This window comes from Bufo gargarizans, chromosome 7 (assembly GCF_014858855.1).
Source record: "Bufo gargarizans isolate SCDJY-AF-19 chromosome 7, ASM1485885v1, whole genome shotgun sequence".
Lineage (NCBI taxonomy): Eukaryota > Metazoa > Chordata > Amphibia > Anura > Bufonidae > Bufo > Bufo gargarizans.
This window is the reverse complement of record NC_058086.1, coordinates 97805476-97822069: the sequence shown is the minus strand read 5'-3', so window position 1 is coordinate 97822069 and position 16594 is coordinate 97805476. Positions and strand designations below refer to the sequence as shown.

The window sequence follows — 16594 nt, the reverse complement described above, 5'->3', positions numbered from 1 at the left end:
TTTGAAGAACCTAGAATATGACATATTTTCAGTTGTTTCTCACTTTTTTGTTATGTATATAATTCCACATGTGTTAATTCATAGTTTTGATACCTTCAGTGTGAATCTACAATTTTCATAGTCATGAAAATAAAGAAAACTCTTCGAATGAGAAGGTGTGTCCAAACCTTTGGTCTGTACTGTACATGCTTGTGAGGATGCGACAAGAGACTGCATTCCCTCACGTACATGTATCGATAAAGCAAGTATATTGGGAAAACATTTCATGTCCCTGTCCGTACACATTAGAGCACATAAAAAATTAAATAAATGGCAGTCACACTTTAACTTCCACTGCGTGGAAAAATGTTTGAAGAACAGGAGTATGTGATTATGTTAATAGTATCATTAGTGACAGTCAGCATGGGTTTACCAAGGACAGAAACTGTCAGACTAACCTGACTTGTTTTTATGAGTAGAAGCCTCGAAGAGGATTGGCTGTGGATTGAATGTTGCAAACGGATTTGATACTGTCTCTCATAGGTCTATAGGCTTAGAATGTATAGTTTTTCATTTGATTGAAACCTGGCTGAAGGACAGTGTCCATTAAGTTAGTCAATTATTCCAATTCTGAAAGGTCCCCTGTCATAAGTCTTTTACCCTAAGGTTCAGTGCTGGGCCCCCTATTTTTAAACTTATTTGTGATATAGAGCATGGTATTATTAATCCTGTCAATTTTTGCAGATGGCACCAAGCTATGTAATACTGTGCAGTCTATGGAAGATGGCTATAAACTACAAGCTGACTTTGACACTCTTGAGTGTTTTGGCATCCACTTGGTAAATGAGGTTGAATGTGGATAAAAGTAAAGTTATGCATCCCAGTACAAATAATTTACATTTATCTTTTGTCCTAGGCGGAGTAACACTGCGAAAGTCATTTATAGAAAAGGATTTGGGTGTACCTGTAGACAGGGGAGTGGCTAGGGTATCAAAAGATCAGGGGCAAAAAGCCACAATGAATATGGTCCAGTTCTCTAAATTAACCCTCCACCCACACTTTCCTGTACTTGCTATACAGCAGCACATACCTATCACATCAGGGCCTCTCAGGTGACGTTTCCTCTAATGTAGATCTTCTCTGTCTTCATCTTCTCCATTCCGTCTGGACAACTTCTTTCAGCCGCTCCTCGTTTCTGCAGAGTGTGACACACAGACATCTTACCTTCCTCACATTTCTATCATCATCCCAAAACCTGGAGTCCCCACAGTGTTATCCTGCCGCTCGCTATACTCCCTAATACCCCCAAATACTATCCTGAAGAAATAATAATGCCCCCCATAGTAATAGTGCTCTTCAAAGTCCCACCAAAAGTAATCCCCTTCTATAATTCCCCCATTAGTAATACTGCCCCCTACAGTGCCCCCAATCGTGATAACGCTACCCAAGAGTGCCTCCATTAGTAGTAGAGCCCTCCAGTATTAATAATGCCCTCACAAATCCCTTGCAGAAATAAGGCCCCCTATTGTTCCCTCAGTGGTAATAAAGCTATCTGCAGATCCCTTAGTAGTAATAAGGCCCCCCCATAGTGCACTTAGTAGAAATAAGGAGGATCTAAGAGTCCCTCCTATTAGCTCCCAGTAGAAATAAGAATGCCTCTAATGTCCCCTGGATTTATAATACCCCTACAGTGCTTATTTATACTGCCTCCTACTGTTATGATGTTCACCCTGAAGTGCTCCCAGTATTTAAAATGCCCTCTGCAGTTCCCCCTGTGGTTATATTCCTCCCGCTACCATACAGTCCCATGTAAAAAACATGACACCATCTCTCCTGTCATCACAGGTCCTTCAGATCTTCCAGTGCATTAGATTCAATTGTATTTCTGTCCAGAGGACGGCAATACAGTTGTATCTAGCAAGTAGGCAGGACATTAGGGGCCTGGGAAAAAACATCAGGGGCCCAGGCCCGAATGTTTTAACCTAGCAACGCCCCTGCCTGTAGATCTTAAACTAAATAACAGTATAAAGGGTCAATCGGCTGCTTCCAAGGCTAGCAGGATGTTGTAAGGTACAGTATTAAATGAAGCATGGACTAGCAGGACAGAGATGTAATACTACCACTTTACAAAGCTTTGGTGTGGCCTCATCTGGAATATGCAGTTCAGTTTTAGGCATAGTTCATAGATATGATGCCCTGGAATTTATTTTTATTTTTTTACAAAGATGAGCAACTAAACTGATAAAGGGCATGGAGGGTCTTAGTTTTGAGGGAAGATTAAAATAATTAAATGTATTTAGTCTTTATAAGAGGCATCTAAGAGGTGACTTGATTAACGTATACAAATATAAATGGCTTGTGCAAAAATTATGGATAAAAAGTTGAGTCTCGAGGCGTCAAGGCCTCTTTACTGTAAGAACTGTAAATCTGTGGTGTAGTTAGTGTACCTCAGAATGCGGTTCTAAAAAAGTCTGGGTCTCTCTCCCTGTTCCTAAAATTTACATCCCTACCTATTCCTTGGTTGAACTTGATGGGCTTATGTCTATCTCACGCATTGCACCCGCAATATGTTCATCTCACGCATTGCACCGCGCGGAAAACTCGCCCGCGTGGCGCGGAAAACTCGCCCGTGTGAAAGAGGCCTAACTGTTCAACATCCACTCCAAAATTCATTCACATTATTTTCTGGAAAATACCTATGGGCTCAAAAAACTCACTACAATTTTTGATAAATTCCTTTAGGGGTGTAATCTCCAAAATGGGGTCATTCTTTGGGGGCTCTTTTTTATTTTAAATGGGAGTTTTAGCAGTTGTCAGCTAGTGTTGTATAAATCACCATATTAGGCCTTCAAAGTGCATGTTGCACTTTCACTTCAGAGCCCTGTTGTATATTCAGACAGTTTAGGGCCACATGTAGGGTGTAGAAAACACAGTATAATAATTAGAGAGATGAATTTTCACAGTGGCACAAATTGAGCACAACACATTTTGCAATGGCATATCTGGGGATAAATTGTATGAATTTCTAGAAATCACCTGTCAAAATGCTCATAACACTCATTGGTGTAATTTCCAAAATGGGGTCACTTTTTGGCTGTTTCCACTGTAGGGTTATTTATTTTACTTGCTTATGTAGTGCTGAAATATTGCGCAGCACTTTACAGACATTATACTCGCGCTATCCCAAATGGGGCTCACACGTTCCCTAACAGTATGTCTTGTGGGGAAAAAACTGAGTAAACCCATGCAAACACAGGGAGAACATGCAGACTCCATGCAAGTGTTGTCTTTGGTCAGATTTGCAAGGCATCAGTGCTAACCACTGAGCCAATGTGCTGCAGTCTTCAAATGCGACATGGCACCCAAAAAAACATTTCAGCTAAATCTAACCTCCTAAAGCTATATGTAGTTCCTTACCTTCTGAGCCCTGTAGTGTGTCCATACAACAATTTTACGACAACATATCTGGTGTTGTCATTAGAGATGAGCAAAGTTTTAAAAAATTTGATTTGTTCGTGTCACCAAATTTTTCCCCAAAATCCGCCATGTTCCGAATTAATTCGTCATGAAGCTTGTTAAATCAGCTATATCCCGGCCTTCAGGGAGAGTGCATATCGGTGTACATCACTGTGCATTGGAGCAGCTAGTCCTTTCTGGTAGTGAAACAGTTACTGTGCGTCAGTATGACTGGAAGGTGACAGGCGTTACTCTAAAGCTCAGTTTGATCGCTTGCTATTACACTTTTTGTGATGTAAGGTTACAAAAAAGGTGTAAGGTTACAGACGAGCATTCCTCCCGCAGTGAGTCCGCATCGCAGCACCCGGCCTGACCTCCCAACACTGACGGGATTCACATAGCATTATATTGATTTATGATCCTATTTAACTCTTACAGCTCTGGAATGTATTGGATAACACTGGCAGCATTATGCCAGTGTTATCCAATACATTCCAGAACTGTAAGGGTTACATAGCATCATAAATCAATACAATGCTATGTCACCGCCGGCAGCTCGGGGAGGTAGGAAGCGAGAGGAACGCTTGTCTGCAAGTGGCCTAAGTGTATTATTGCAGCAGTTATTTAAAGGTGCTTTCTACCACAGGAAGATGCCTGAGCAACTCATGGACTCATGGATTGTCTAGCTTCAAGTGCAAAGTTGTTTCTCTTGTCTGCTTCACTGTGTACATCGGACTCTGCTTATTGAACTCCTGGACTTTGCCTGTTTGCCGTCTGCCTCTGACCTCATATCTCGTTTATGGACTTTGCCTGTTTGCCGCCTACCTCGGATCTTGTTTATAGACTTTGTTTGATGCCTGCCTCTGACCTTGAATTTTGCTTACTGACTTTTCTTGATCGCTGCCTGTCCAGACCCGGATCCTCCTATCCACGCACGTCCCCTCGGTGCTTGCACTGTGTACTCTGACCCCCTGGTCAGCAGCCACTGACACGGGGACTGCTCTGGAGTGGCACCTGGCAACTACCCAAACGGCTCAAGCCTATTGTCACCATCAGAGGCTCTAGTGAAGAACAGGTAGTTGCTTAGTTACGCCCCTCCAGAGTACAGCCAGTCAGTGGCACAGTGGGTCCACAGCCGCTTGCATAACACCCGCCGTACATGTACGGTGCTGGTCCTTAAGTCACGTCCACCAGCGCCGTACATGTATGGTGCAGGTCCCTTATGAGTTAAAAAAAGAGCATGTTTTGGAGGGAAAAACCCAGATGTTGTTTACCGCCATGTTTTGGAGGTAAAAACCCAGACTTGGTTACCACCATGTTTTGGAGGGAAAAACCCAGGCTTGTTTTCCACCAAAAAGCAGAAAGTCTGACCTTTTAAATGTCTGGTTTTAGCTCTGTTGTTATGTCTGGAAATTTGTTTTTGTCTGGAAAACCTGCTGTGTCATTGCCATTGAGTATCATTGAAACACTAATGTAAGTCTTTACCAGATGGGAGCTGAAACAATGTATTTGGTTGTGCTGAGTTTCTCCACTCCACCCATCCCACTAAAAGGTTCTAGTCTAGCATTAACTGTATATAAGGAGAGAAATCAGAGCCCCTAGGGCAGTGATGGCTAACCTTGGCACTCCAGCTGTGGTGAAACTACGACTCCCAGCATGCTCCATTTATTTCTATAGAGTTCTGAGAGCAGCCAAGCAAGGGGGGGCATCTTGGGAGTTGGAGTTTTACCACAGCTGGAGTGCCAAGATTAGCCCTCACTGCCCTAAGGTGTTGCAGTTAGGGAACAGTGCTTGGAGGAGAAGACTCTGCACAACTACTGAGTGACCAGAAGAAGACGCTGAGACAAGGATATGCTGCCACAGACCCTGGATCACCAGACTTGGACGAGACAACCAGCCATCTGAAGAGAAAGAGGGACAGCTAGCTCAGGCCTTTCCTCAGCAACAAACCCTTCTTCTGCCAGGGAGGAGACTGGAGAATCCAGCCCAATTCCTTGCATGTATTGTTTTGTACCTGAATTCCTCCAGTAAAGAAGTGCCCTGGTTTACTGCAGATCCTGACTCTCTGGACTTATTTCCCATTGGGGTGCACCACGCCTTACTGTCACCACCAGATATCTGAGAAGCTCTGACACACGTTCTTCAGAACCTCTTGCTTGAGGTTCTTTTGTTTTGCTTTTGTTTTGTCATCTTGTTTCCCTCTCTCAGCTGTCATCTTGTTGCACTGATTGCTTCCCTTTAAATCCCCTCCCATACTGCATCACTTTGCGGTTTATACAACTTCCTGGATTGTGTGCATGCTGGATGCTGCAACTGATGCTTCTACAGATAAGTCTGTTCCTTTATTTGTGTTTCCCTGTTGGCTTGATCCTAGGTGACCCTGACTCCCTCCGTATTAAGTGTAGGGAGTCGGTGGTCGTGTCCCCTCACTATTATGGGGTGTTCAGGTGTCATACAGTCGAGGCACAAGGGCATGCAATTATCTATCATAGAGATCTCTGCATGGGCTGAGAAGTCAGGGAGAGAGCTAGGGCTTTTACAGGGCTCACCCTTATGTTCCTTAGTTTGGGATCAAGTCAGTCAGATCTTCATTTGTTGTATTCTTGTTTTCTGCAACACCATCAGTGACATTATAAACCACCAAAACTGTCTTAAGCATGAATCCGGTTTCAGGCTTGATTGATCGCATGCAGGGTCTTTCAATAGAGGTAGCAGATCTCCGGAAAACTGTCTCTCAGTTTGAGCTGACAGTTTCTGCTTGCGGTCATGGAATTTGTTCTGAGCCTAAAATCTCGCTTCCAGATTCGTTCTCCGGGGGTAGTGAGAACTTTGTTCGTTTTAGAGAGGCTTGCAAACTCCATTTTTGCCTACTTCCCCATTCCTCTAGTGACGAGGAGCGGAGGGTGGGGATCATCATCTTGCTACTCAGGGATAACGCTCAGTCCTGGGCCTTTTTGCTGCCAGTGGGGGCACCGCCCCTCCGTTCAGTGGATTAATTTTTTGTAGCCCTGGGTCAGATATATGATGATCCGGATCATATTGCTCTGGCTGAATCTGACTGCGTCTTTTATGCCAGGGTAAAATTTCAGAGATGGGCAGCTGATACTGGTTGGAATGATGCTGCACTCTGAAGTCAATTTTGCCATGGTCTTTCAGAGAGATTAATAGATGCATTTGCCTTTCATGAGAGACCTACCTCCTTGGAGTCTGCCATGTCTCAGGCTGTTCGTATTGACAGGCGTCTTAGAGAGAGAGGAGAGATCACTCCTTCCTGTCATACTCAGTCCAAGGACAGTGGGACGGTGTCACGGCCTATGGTGTGTTTTGTGACACTTTCCTTCACTTGCTTGGCCGTGGCAACGTGTGGTGTTGTGTGCATGTGGTGGCAGTGTCTCAGCCCTATGGCTGATCCCCAGGACATGGTTGCCGCGCATGCCGTTGCCCGTGGCAACAGGTGTAGTGTGTGTTTATGTGTGTACTTCCCCTTTAAGTGGCCATCTTCCCTTGCCTTGTGTTGGAAGGGTTAACTCCCTTCTGTGTGTGTGATCACCTGGTGTGTCTGAGTGTGGGTGTGGCAACTTTGGGCTATAAAGCCTCTGCTGTTTTCAGTTAGCTCAGGGGTTCTTCAACCATGGTTGCTGGAGACATCCTCCTGTTATTTACCATCTGCCAGTGGGGGCCACCCTTGTGGTCATAAGTTTATGTCTATGTGATGTTCAGTTGATATTTTCCTTTTGTTATTTGGTGCAGCTATGGATCTGGGTTCCTGTGTGTGGACGTGTGTTTGCTGGGTTCATTTAGTATTGTGTGGACATCAGCTTTCCAGCACAGGGATCCAGTCAGCAAGGCTGTGGCAGGTAGGTGGAACTAGTTCAGTTCACCTGCCATATCCATAGGTCTGTTTGTGTTCCCCTTTTCCCTGCAGCTTGGCCAGTGAGACGCCTGTTCCTCCGTGTCCAGAAGGAACAGGTTGTCTTACCCTACTCCTTGTTTAGGGCCACCCTGAGGGCTAGCAGGGACTTCAGGTTTCCGGAGTATGAGCCCTCCTACCATTAGGGTCGGCTCATACAGCTAGGAGTCAGGGTCAGATTAGGGATGTGATTAGGAGGTGACCTGCTCCCTAATTCTGTCGTCCTCGTCGAGCAGCGACTACCATCTTCTGTCATCGCACGGCTGAGGGTTTTCCCCATCCTCAGCCGTGACAAACGGTCTCATTCAGTGCGCAAGGGTCTCAGTCTCTCTCAATCCCCTCTGAGCAGGAACCCATGCAGCTGGGTTTGCTTGCCTCTAACAACAGAGGATTCAGCTCTCAGACGAGGGTTTGTTTTTGTTGTGGAGGTATAAATCATTTGGCAAATTTTTGTCCCTCTAGGAGATTCAGGCAGTTTTTTGAGAGTAATAAAGAAACAAAAAGAAAAAAGTCCTCTAAAAGCGTTCCATCTGTTACTATTAGCAAGGTTGATGCGGAAATTGAAGGTTTTCCGTTTGCTTGTAGTTCCCGTTTTGTCCTACCTGCTAGGGTGGTGCTAGAAAGCAAGAACGTTCTTTGTGAGATTTTTGTAGATAGTGGAGCAGCTGTCAATCTCATTGATAGTCAATTTGCTATAACACATGGTTTCCAGTAATGCACTTTGGGAAAGGACATACCTGTTTTTGCTATTGATTCCGCTCCACTTTCTCAAAAATCATTTAAAGGCATAGTTCGCAATATCCGTTTGATTGTGAGTGATGCTCATGTTGAGGATGTGTCATGTTTTGTCCTAAGCGGGTTACCTACTTCTCTAGTATTGGGGCTACTCTGGCTCACTAAACATAACCCCACCATTGATTTGCAAGCGAGGCAAATAAATGGCTGGAGTGACTTTTGCAGAGAGAATTGCCTCTCGACGTCTGTTTCAGAGGTTTCTACTAAGACTGTCTTTGCTGGGCACCCGGAGGGTAGAGCCACAGTGGATCTCATCGCTTGGAGATTCTGGTGGCCGGCTCTTTGTAAGTCGGTTGAGGGTTTTGTCGCAGCCTGCGAGACCTGCGCTCGTGCCAAAGTCCCTCATTCACGGCCATCGGGTCCTCTCCTTCCGTTACCCATTCCTTCCCTTCCTTGGACACATCTGTCCATGGATTTCATTAGGGACCTGCCTCGTTCCTCGGGGAAGACTGTGATTCTGGTGGTGGTGGACCGTTGCGAGGCAAATAACTGGTTGGAGTGACTTTTGCAGAGAGAATTGCCTCTCGACATCTGTTTCAGAGGTTTCTACTAAGACTGTCTTTGCTGGGCACCCGGGGGGTAGAGCCACAGTGGATCTCATCGCTTGGAGATTCTGGTGGCCGGCTCTTCGTAAGTCGGTTGAGGGTTTTGTCGCAGCCTGCGAGACCTGCGCTCGTGCCAAAGTCCCTCATTCACGGCCATCGGGTCCTCTCCTTCCGTTACCCATTCCTTCCCGTCCTTGGACACATCTATCCATGGATTTCAGTACGGACCTGCCTCGTTCCTCAGGGAAGACTGTGATTCTGGTGGTGGTGGACCGTTTTAGCAAAATGGCGCATTTTATTCCTTTTTCTGGGTTGCCCAATGCTAAAACGCTGGCGCAGGCATTTATTGATCACATTGTCAAACTGCATGATATTCCTTCAGACATGGTCTCTGATAGGGGCACGCAGTTTGTTTCCAGATTCTGGAAGGCCTTCTGTTCTCGCTTGGGGGTTCGGTTGTCATTCTCTTCTGCTTTCCACCCGCAGTCGAATTGCCAGACAGAGCGCCTCAATCAGAATCTGGAGACATATCTGCGCTGTTTTGTGGCGGAGAATCAGGAGGATTGGTGTTCTTTTCTCTCCCTTGCGGAGTTTGCTTTAAATAACCGTCGTCAGGAGTCCTCTGATAAGTCACAATCTTTTGGTGCATATGGGTTTCATCCGCAGTTTGGGACATTCTCTGCAGAGGGGTCTTCTGGTTTACCTGATGGGTAGAGACTCTCCTCATCTTTGTCATCTTTTTGGTAAAAGATTCAGGATAATCTAAAGAGCATGAGTGAGAGATATAAGCGTGTGGTGGATAAGAGACGTGTGCCTGGTCCGGACCTGAATGTTGGTCATCTGGTGTGGTTGTCTACTAAGAATATCAAATTGAAGGTTCCCTCCTGGAAGTTGGCTTCTAAGTTTATTGGGCCTTACAAAATCTTGTCCGTCATCAATCCTGTTGCCTACCGTCTTGATCTTCCTCAGACTTAGAAGATCCATAATGTTTTTCACAAGTCCCTACTAAAACCTTATATCCAACCCACTGTACCCTCCTCTTTGCCTCCTCCTCCGATTGTGGTTGATGGTAATCTTGAATATTAAGGTCTCTAGGATTGTGGATTCTCGTATTGTCCGCGGTTCTCTTCAGTATCTCGTTGATTGGGAGAGTTATGGTCCTGAGGAGAGGATGTGGGTCCCAGTGATGGACATTAAGGCGACTCGTCTCATCAGAGCTTTCCATAGGTCCCATCCTGAGAAGGTGGGCTCTGAGTGTCCGGAGTCCACTCGTAGAAGGAGGGTACTGTCACCACCAGATATCTGAGAAGCTCTGACAGACGTTTTTCAGAACCTCTTGCTTGAGGTTCTTTTGTTTTGCTTTCGTTTTGTCATCTCGTTTCCCTCTCTCAGCTGTCATCTTGTTGCACTGATTGCTTCCCTTTAAATCCCCTCCCATACTGCATCACTTTGCGGTTTATACCACTTCCTGGATTGTGCGAATGCTGGATGCTGCAACTGATGCTTCTACAGATAAGTCTTTTCCTTTATTTGTATTTCCCTGTTGGCTTGATCCTAGGTGACCCTGACTCCCTCTGTATTTAATGTAGGAGAAGACTCTGCAAAACTACCGAGTGACCAGAAGAAGACGCTGAGACAAGGATATGCTGCCACAGACCCTGGATCACCAGCCTTGGACGAGACAACCAGCCATCTGAAGAGAAAGAGGGACATCTAGCTCAGGCCTTTCTTCAGCAACAAACCCTTCTTCTGCCAGGGAGGAGACTGGAGAATCCAGCCCAATTCCTTGCATGTATTGTTTTGTACCTGAATTCCTCCAGTAAAGAAGTGCCCTGGTTTACTGCAGATCCTGACTCTCTGGACTTATTTCCCATTGGGGTGCACCATGCCTTACTGTCACCACCAGATATCTGAGAAGCTCTGACACACGTTCTTCAGAACCTCTTGCTTGAGGTTCTTTTGTTTTGCTTTTGTTTTGTCATCTCGTTTCCCTCTCTCAGCTGTCATCTTGTTGCACTGATTGCTTTCCTTTAAATCCCCTCCCATACTGCATCACTTTGCAGTTTATACAACTTCCTGGATTGTGCGCATGCTGGATGCTGCAACTGATGCTTCTACAGATAAGTCTGTTCCTTTATTTGTGTTTCCCTGTTGGCTTGATCCTAGGTGACCCTGACTTCCTCCGTATTTAATGTAGGGAGCCGGTGGTCGTGTCCCCTCACTATTATAGAGTGTTCAGGTGTCATACAGTCGAGGCATGAGGGCATGCAATGATCTATCATAAAGATCTTTGCATGGGCTGAGAAGTCAGGGAGAGAGCTAGGGCTTTTACAGGGCTCACCCTTATGTTCCTTAGTTTGGGATCAAGTCAGTCGGATCTTCATTTTTTGTCTTCTAGTTTTCTCCAACACCATCAGTGACACTTACCATCCCTTTTGGAGAGCAGCAACACTTGACGCCTCGGGGGTGTCTGGGGGACTCAGCGTAGCATTGGGGCCACCCCAATCCCGGCCACTGCAGATGCAGATCTTTTCATGATACCTTATGTGAGAGTAGGATTGGCTCCTGATTTTGGCTCATCGTACACTAACTTCTGGAATAAACTGACAAAATAAGTGAAGTGTGAACTCAGCCTAAGGGCTCTTTCACATGAAGGAAACACGCTCCATGCAAACGAGAGATTGTGTGGTCTAGACTACAGAAAGACACCACATTATGATGGTTTATAATGCTGTGTTCCTCTGCCTGACCTATCTGTAATGGAATCCTATTGACAGCTTTATGTCAATAGGATTCCGTTACAGGAAGGTCAGGCAGAGGCAGGGCTGGTTATAGGTGAAATGGGGCCCTGGGGCGAAAATCAATAAGGCCCCACCCCCACATGACACTTGCTGACTTTATAGTCCCCCCATCACTACAGAAATACAGCGCCCCATACCTCTTACATCCAGTGACGTCTCCTTTGATGTAGATGTTCTCTGTCCTCGTCTTCTCCTTTCAGACCTTCAGACCAGACCACCATTTTGTTGCCATTTTCCTTCTCTGCAGTTTGACAACTCCCCTCTTGCCTATATGGAAGCGCCGGCCCTGGGCAGCAGCACACAGCATTATCAATCATGATAATACCGTGCTCTTCTCTTGTTCAGAAAGACAATCTCTTTCTCACAGAGTGTGATTCCTGGTAATGGCATAATAAGTAGAGGTAAGGCAAAAACAGGAGTGGGTCCACTGTCTGATATGTTTAGTACTCACTCCTCCTTTTGTCTTCCAAATCGCGATCAAATGCCGATGCAAAATAAGGACCGTGTGATCCCTTATGAATTCTGCAAAGAAAGGATGCATTGTGTTTTTCATATTTAGGTTCTTCTGACAGGTCAGAAAAAGGGTAAAATAAATGGTGATTTGTGATGAGCGAGCATGCTCGGCTGAGTACCGGTTCGGCTCGAGCATCGCTATGCTCGGCAGATCCGAGCCCTCAACCGAGTACAACATGTGCTCGAGAGCCATGCTCGAGTCTCCTTCACGCACGTTTGGGACCTTCTAAGCAGCCAATAAACATGCTGGTAAGTATTGCCTTCACTGTAATGCCATTAGCCATGTTTTATACTGGCAATACAGTGATTGTCTGGCCGGAACACGTCATCGGGTGCTATATAGCACCTGGTCACGCGGGTTCGGCTCATTGCGAGTCAGAGAGAGCTGCTAAGAACGGACAGACAGTGTAGGGAGATTGTGATAGCAAATTACTCTTTCTCAAGACGTTTCAAAGACCCAAAGCTCCTTTTAAGGACTACTGTGTGTGTTGGCAGCAATTTAATGTGCAGATTTGCACTTTTTTTATTTACAAAAATAATTGCGTCATTGGCTATCTTCATAGAAGGTGTCTGCAGTGACTTTTGACATCTGTGCAACACCTTCTGTGCATCAGGGGCATATATAGGAAGAATATCAGTGAAAACAATATTTTTTTGTCCCAGAATCTGACCACATTTTTGCTGTCAGTTGTTTACCACATTAGTCTCAGTGCTCTGTATTATAATACTGTCTGTGCACTTCAGGGCCATATATTGGGATATAGCGGAAATCAATATACAGTCGTGGCCAAAAGTTTTGAGAATTACATAAATATTGGAAATTGGAAGAGTTGCTATTTAAGTTTTTATAATAGCAATTTGCATATACTCCAGAATGATATGAAGAGTGATCAGATGAATTGCATAGTCCTTCTTTGCCATGAAAATTAACTTAATCCCCAAAAAACCTTTCCACTGCATTTCATTGCTGTCATTAAAGGACATGCTAAGATCATTTCAGTAATCGTCTTGTTAACTCAGGTCAGAATGTTGACGAGCGCAAGGCTGGAGATCATGATGTCAGGCTGATTGGGTTAAAATGTCAGACTTGACCTGTTAAAAGGAGGGTGATGCTTGAAATCATTGTTAACCATGGTGACCTGCAAAGAAACGCGAGCAGCCATCATTGCTTGCATAAAAATGGCTTCACAGGCAAGGATATTGTGGCTACTAAGATTGCACCTCAATCAACAATTTATAGGATCATCAAGAACTTCAAGGAAAGAGGTTCAATTCTTGTTAAGAAGGCTTCAGGGTGTTCAAGAAAGTCCAACAAGTGCCAGAGGATTCAGCTGTGGGTTCGGAGTGCCACCAGTGCAGAGCTTGCTCAGGAATGGCAGCAGGCAGGTGTGAGCGCATCTGCACGCACAGTGAGGCGAAGACTTTTGGAAGATGGCCTGGTGTCAAGAAGGGCAGCAAAGAAGGCATTTCTCTCCAAAAAAAACATCAGGGACAGATTGATCTTCTGCAGAAAATATGGTGAATGGACTGCTGAGGACTGGGGCAAAGTCATATTCTCCGATGAAGCCTCTTTCCGGTTGTTTGGGGCATCAGGAAAAAGGCTTGTCCGGAGAAGAAAAGGTGAGCGCTACCATCAGTCCTGTGTCATGCCAACAGTAAAGCATCCTGAGACCATTCATGTGTGGGGTTGCTTCTCATCCAAGGGAGTGGGCTCACTAACAATTTTGCCCAAAAACACAGCCATGAATGAAGAATGGTACCAAAACACCCTCCAACAGCAACTTCATCCAACAATCCAACAACAGTTTGGTGAAGAACAATGCAATTTCCAGCACGATGGAGCACCGTGGCATAAGGCAAAAGTGATAACTAAGTGGCTCGGGGACCAAAATGTTGACATTTTGGGTCCATGGCCTGGAAACTCCCCAGATCTAAATCCCATTTAGAACTTGTGGTTAGAGTTGAGCGGACACCTGGATGTTCGGGTTCGAGAAGTTCGGCCGAACTTCCCGGAAATGTTCGGGTTCGGGATACGAACCCGATCCGAACTTCGTCCCGAACCCCATTGAAGTCAATGGGGACCCGAACTTCTCGGCACTAAAAAGGCTGTAAAACAGCCCAGGAAAGGGCTAGAGGGCTGCAAAAGGCAGCAACATGTACTGTATGTAAATCCCATGCAAACAAATGTGGATAGGGAAATGAATAAAAATAAAAATAAAATAAATAAAAATTAACCAATATCAATTGGAGAAAGGTCCCATAGCAGAGAATCTGGCTTCACGTCACCCACCACTGGAACAGTCCATTCTCAGATATTTAGGCCCCGGCACCCAGGCAGAGGAGAGAGGTCCCGTAACAGAGAATCTGTCTTCATGTCAGCAGAGAATCAGTCTGCATGTCATAGCAGAGAATCAGGCTTCACGTCAGCCACCAGTGCAACAGTCCATTGTCATATATTTAGGCCCAGCACCCAGGCAGAGGAGAGAGGTACCGTAACAGAGAATCTGGCTTCATGTCAGCAGAGAATCAGTCTGCATGTCATAGCAGAGAATCAGGCTTCACGTCAGCCACCACTGCAACAGTCCATTGGCATATATTTAGGCCCAGCACCCAGGCAGAGGAGGGAGGTCCCGTAACAGAGAATCTGTCTTCATGTCAGCAGAGAATCAGTCTGCATGTCATAGCAGAGAATCAGGCTTCACGTCAGCCACCACTGCAACAGTCCATTGTCATATATTTAGGCCCAGCACTCAGGCAGAGGAGAGAGGTCCCGTAACAGAGAATCTGTCTTCATGTCAGCAGAGAATTCGTCTGCATGTCATAGCAGAGAATCAGGCTTCACGTCAGCCACCACTGCAACAGTCCATTGTTATATATTTAGGCCAGGCACACAGGCAGAGGAGAGAGGTCCCGTAACAGAGAATCTGTCTTCATGTCAGCAGAGAATCAGTCTGCATGTCATAGCAGAGAATCAGGCTTCACGTCAGCCACCACTGCAACAGTCCATTGGCATATATTTAGGCCCAGCACCCAGGCAGAGGAGAGAGGTCCCGTAACAGAGAATCTGTCTTCATGTCAGCAGAGAATCAGTCTGCATGTCATAGCAGAGAATCAGGCTTCTGGTCAGCCACCACTGCAACAGTCCATTGGCATATATTTAGGCCCAGCACCCAGGCAGAGGAGAGAGGTCCCGTAACAGAGGATCTGGCTTCATGTCAGCAGAGAATCAGTCTGCATGTCATAGCAGAGAATCAGGCTTCACGTCAGCCACCACTGCAACAGTCCATTGGCATATATTTAGGCCCAGCACCCAGGCAGAGGAGAGAGGTCCCGTAACAGAGGATCTGGCTTCATGTCAGCAGAGAATCAGTCTGCATGTCATAGCAGAGAATCAGGCTTCACGTCAGCCACCACTGCAACAGTCCATTGTAATATATTTAGGCCCAGCACACAGGCAGAGGAGAGAGGTCCCGTAACAGAGAATCTGTCTTCATGTCAGCAGAGAATCAGTCTGCATGTCATAGCAGAGAATCAGGCTTCACGTCAGCCACCACTGCAACAGTCCATTGGCATATATTTAGGCCCAGCACCCAGGCAGAGGAGAGAGGTCCCGTAACAGAGAATCTGTCTTCATGTCAGCAGAGAATCAGTCTGCATGTCATAGCAGAGAATCAGGCTTCACGTCAGCCACCACTGCAACAGTCCATTGGCATATATTTAGGCCCAGCACCCAGGCAGAGGAGAGAGGTCCCGTAACAGAGGATCTGGCTTCATGTCAGCAGAGAATCAGTCTGCATGTCATAGCAGAGAATCAGGCTTCACGTCAGCCACCACTGCAACAGTCCATTGGCATATATTTAGGCCCAGCACCCAGGCAGAGAAGAGAGGTCCCGTAACAGAGGATCTGGCTTCATGTCAGCAGAGAATCAGTCTGCATGTCATAGCAGAGAATCAGGCTTCACGTCAGCCACCACTGCAACAGTCCATTGTAATATATTTAGGCCCAGCACACAGGCAGAGGAGAGAAGTCCCGTAACAGAGAATCTGTCTTCATGTCAGCAGAGAATCAGTCTGCATGTCATAGCAGAGAATCAGGCTTCACGTCAGCCACCACTGCAACAGTCCATTGACATATATTTAGGCCCAGCACCCAGGCAGAGGAGAGAGGTCCCGTAACAGAGGATCTGGCTTCATGTCAGCTGAGAATCAGTCTGCATGTCATAGCAGAGAATCAGGCTTCACGTCAGCCACCACTGCAACAGTCCATTGGCATATATTTAGGCCCAGCACCCAGGCAGAGGAGAGAGGTCCCGTAACAGAGGATCTGTCCTCATGTCAGCAGAGAATCAGTTTGCATGTCATAGCAGAGAATCAGGCTTCTTGTCAGCCACCACTGCAACAGTCCATTGTCATATATTTAGGCCCAGCACCCAGGCAGAGGAGAGAGGTCCCGTAACAGAGAATCTGTCTTCATGTCAGCAGAGAATCAGTCTTCATGTCATAGCAGAGAATCAGGCTTCACTTCACCCAACATTGTAACAGTCCATTGGCATATATTTAGGCCAAGGCACCCAGGCAGAGGAGAGAGGTCCCGT

The 16594-nt window shown here is 46.0% G+C and overlaps 1 protein-coding gene across 2 annotated transcripts in view; it reads left to right on the top strand.

The window, feature by feature from the left end:
• The window catches only part of LOC122943602 (phosphodiesterase 4D interacting protein), a 1023137-nt gene that overhangs the window by 797289 nt on the left and 209254 nt on the right, over positions 1-16594 (top strand). The window contains exon 15 of one of the 2 annotated variants that reach the window (XM_044301474.1): positions 4082-4427. The exons of the other annotated variant lie outside the window; for it this stretch is intronic. Within the exon in view, the coding sequence (XP_044157409.1) occupies positions 4082-4093 (12 nt within the window). The 3' untranslated portion in view covers positions 4094-4427. Of the gene's footprint in view, positions 1-4081; positions 4428-16594 lie in introns of those variants that run through there. 2 annotated transcript variants of the gene reach the window in all.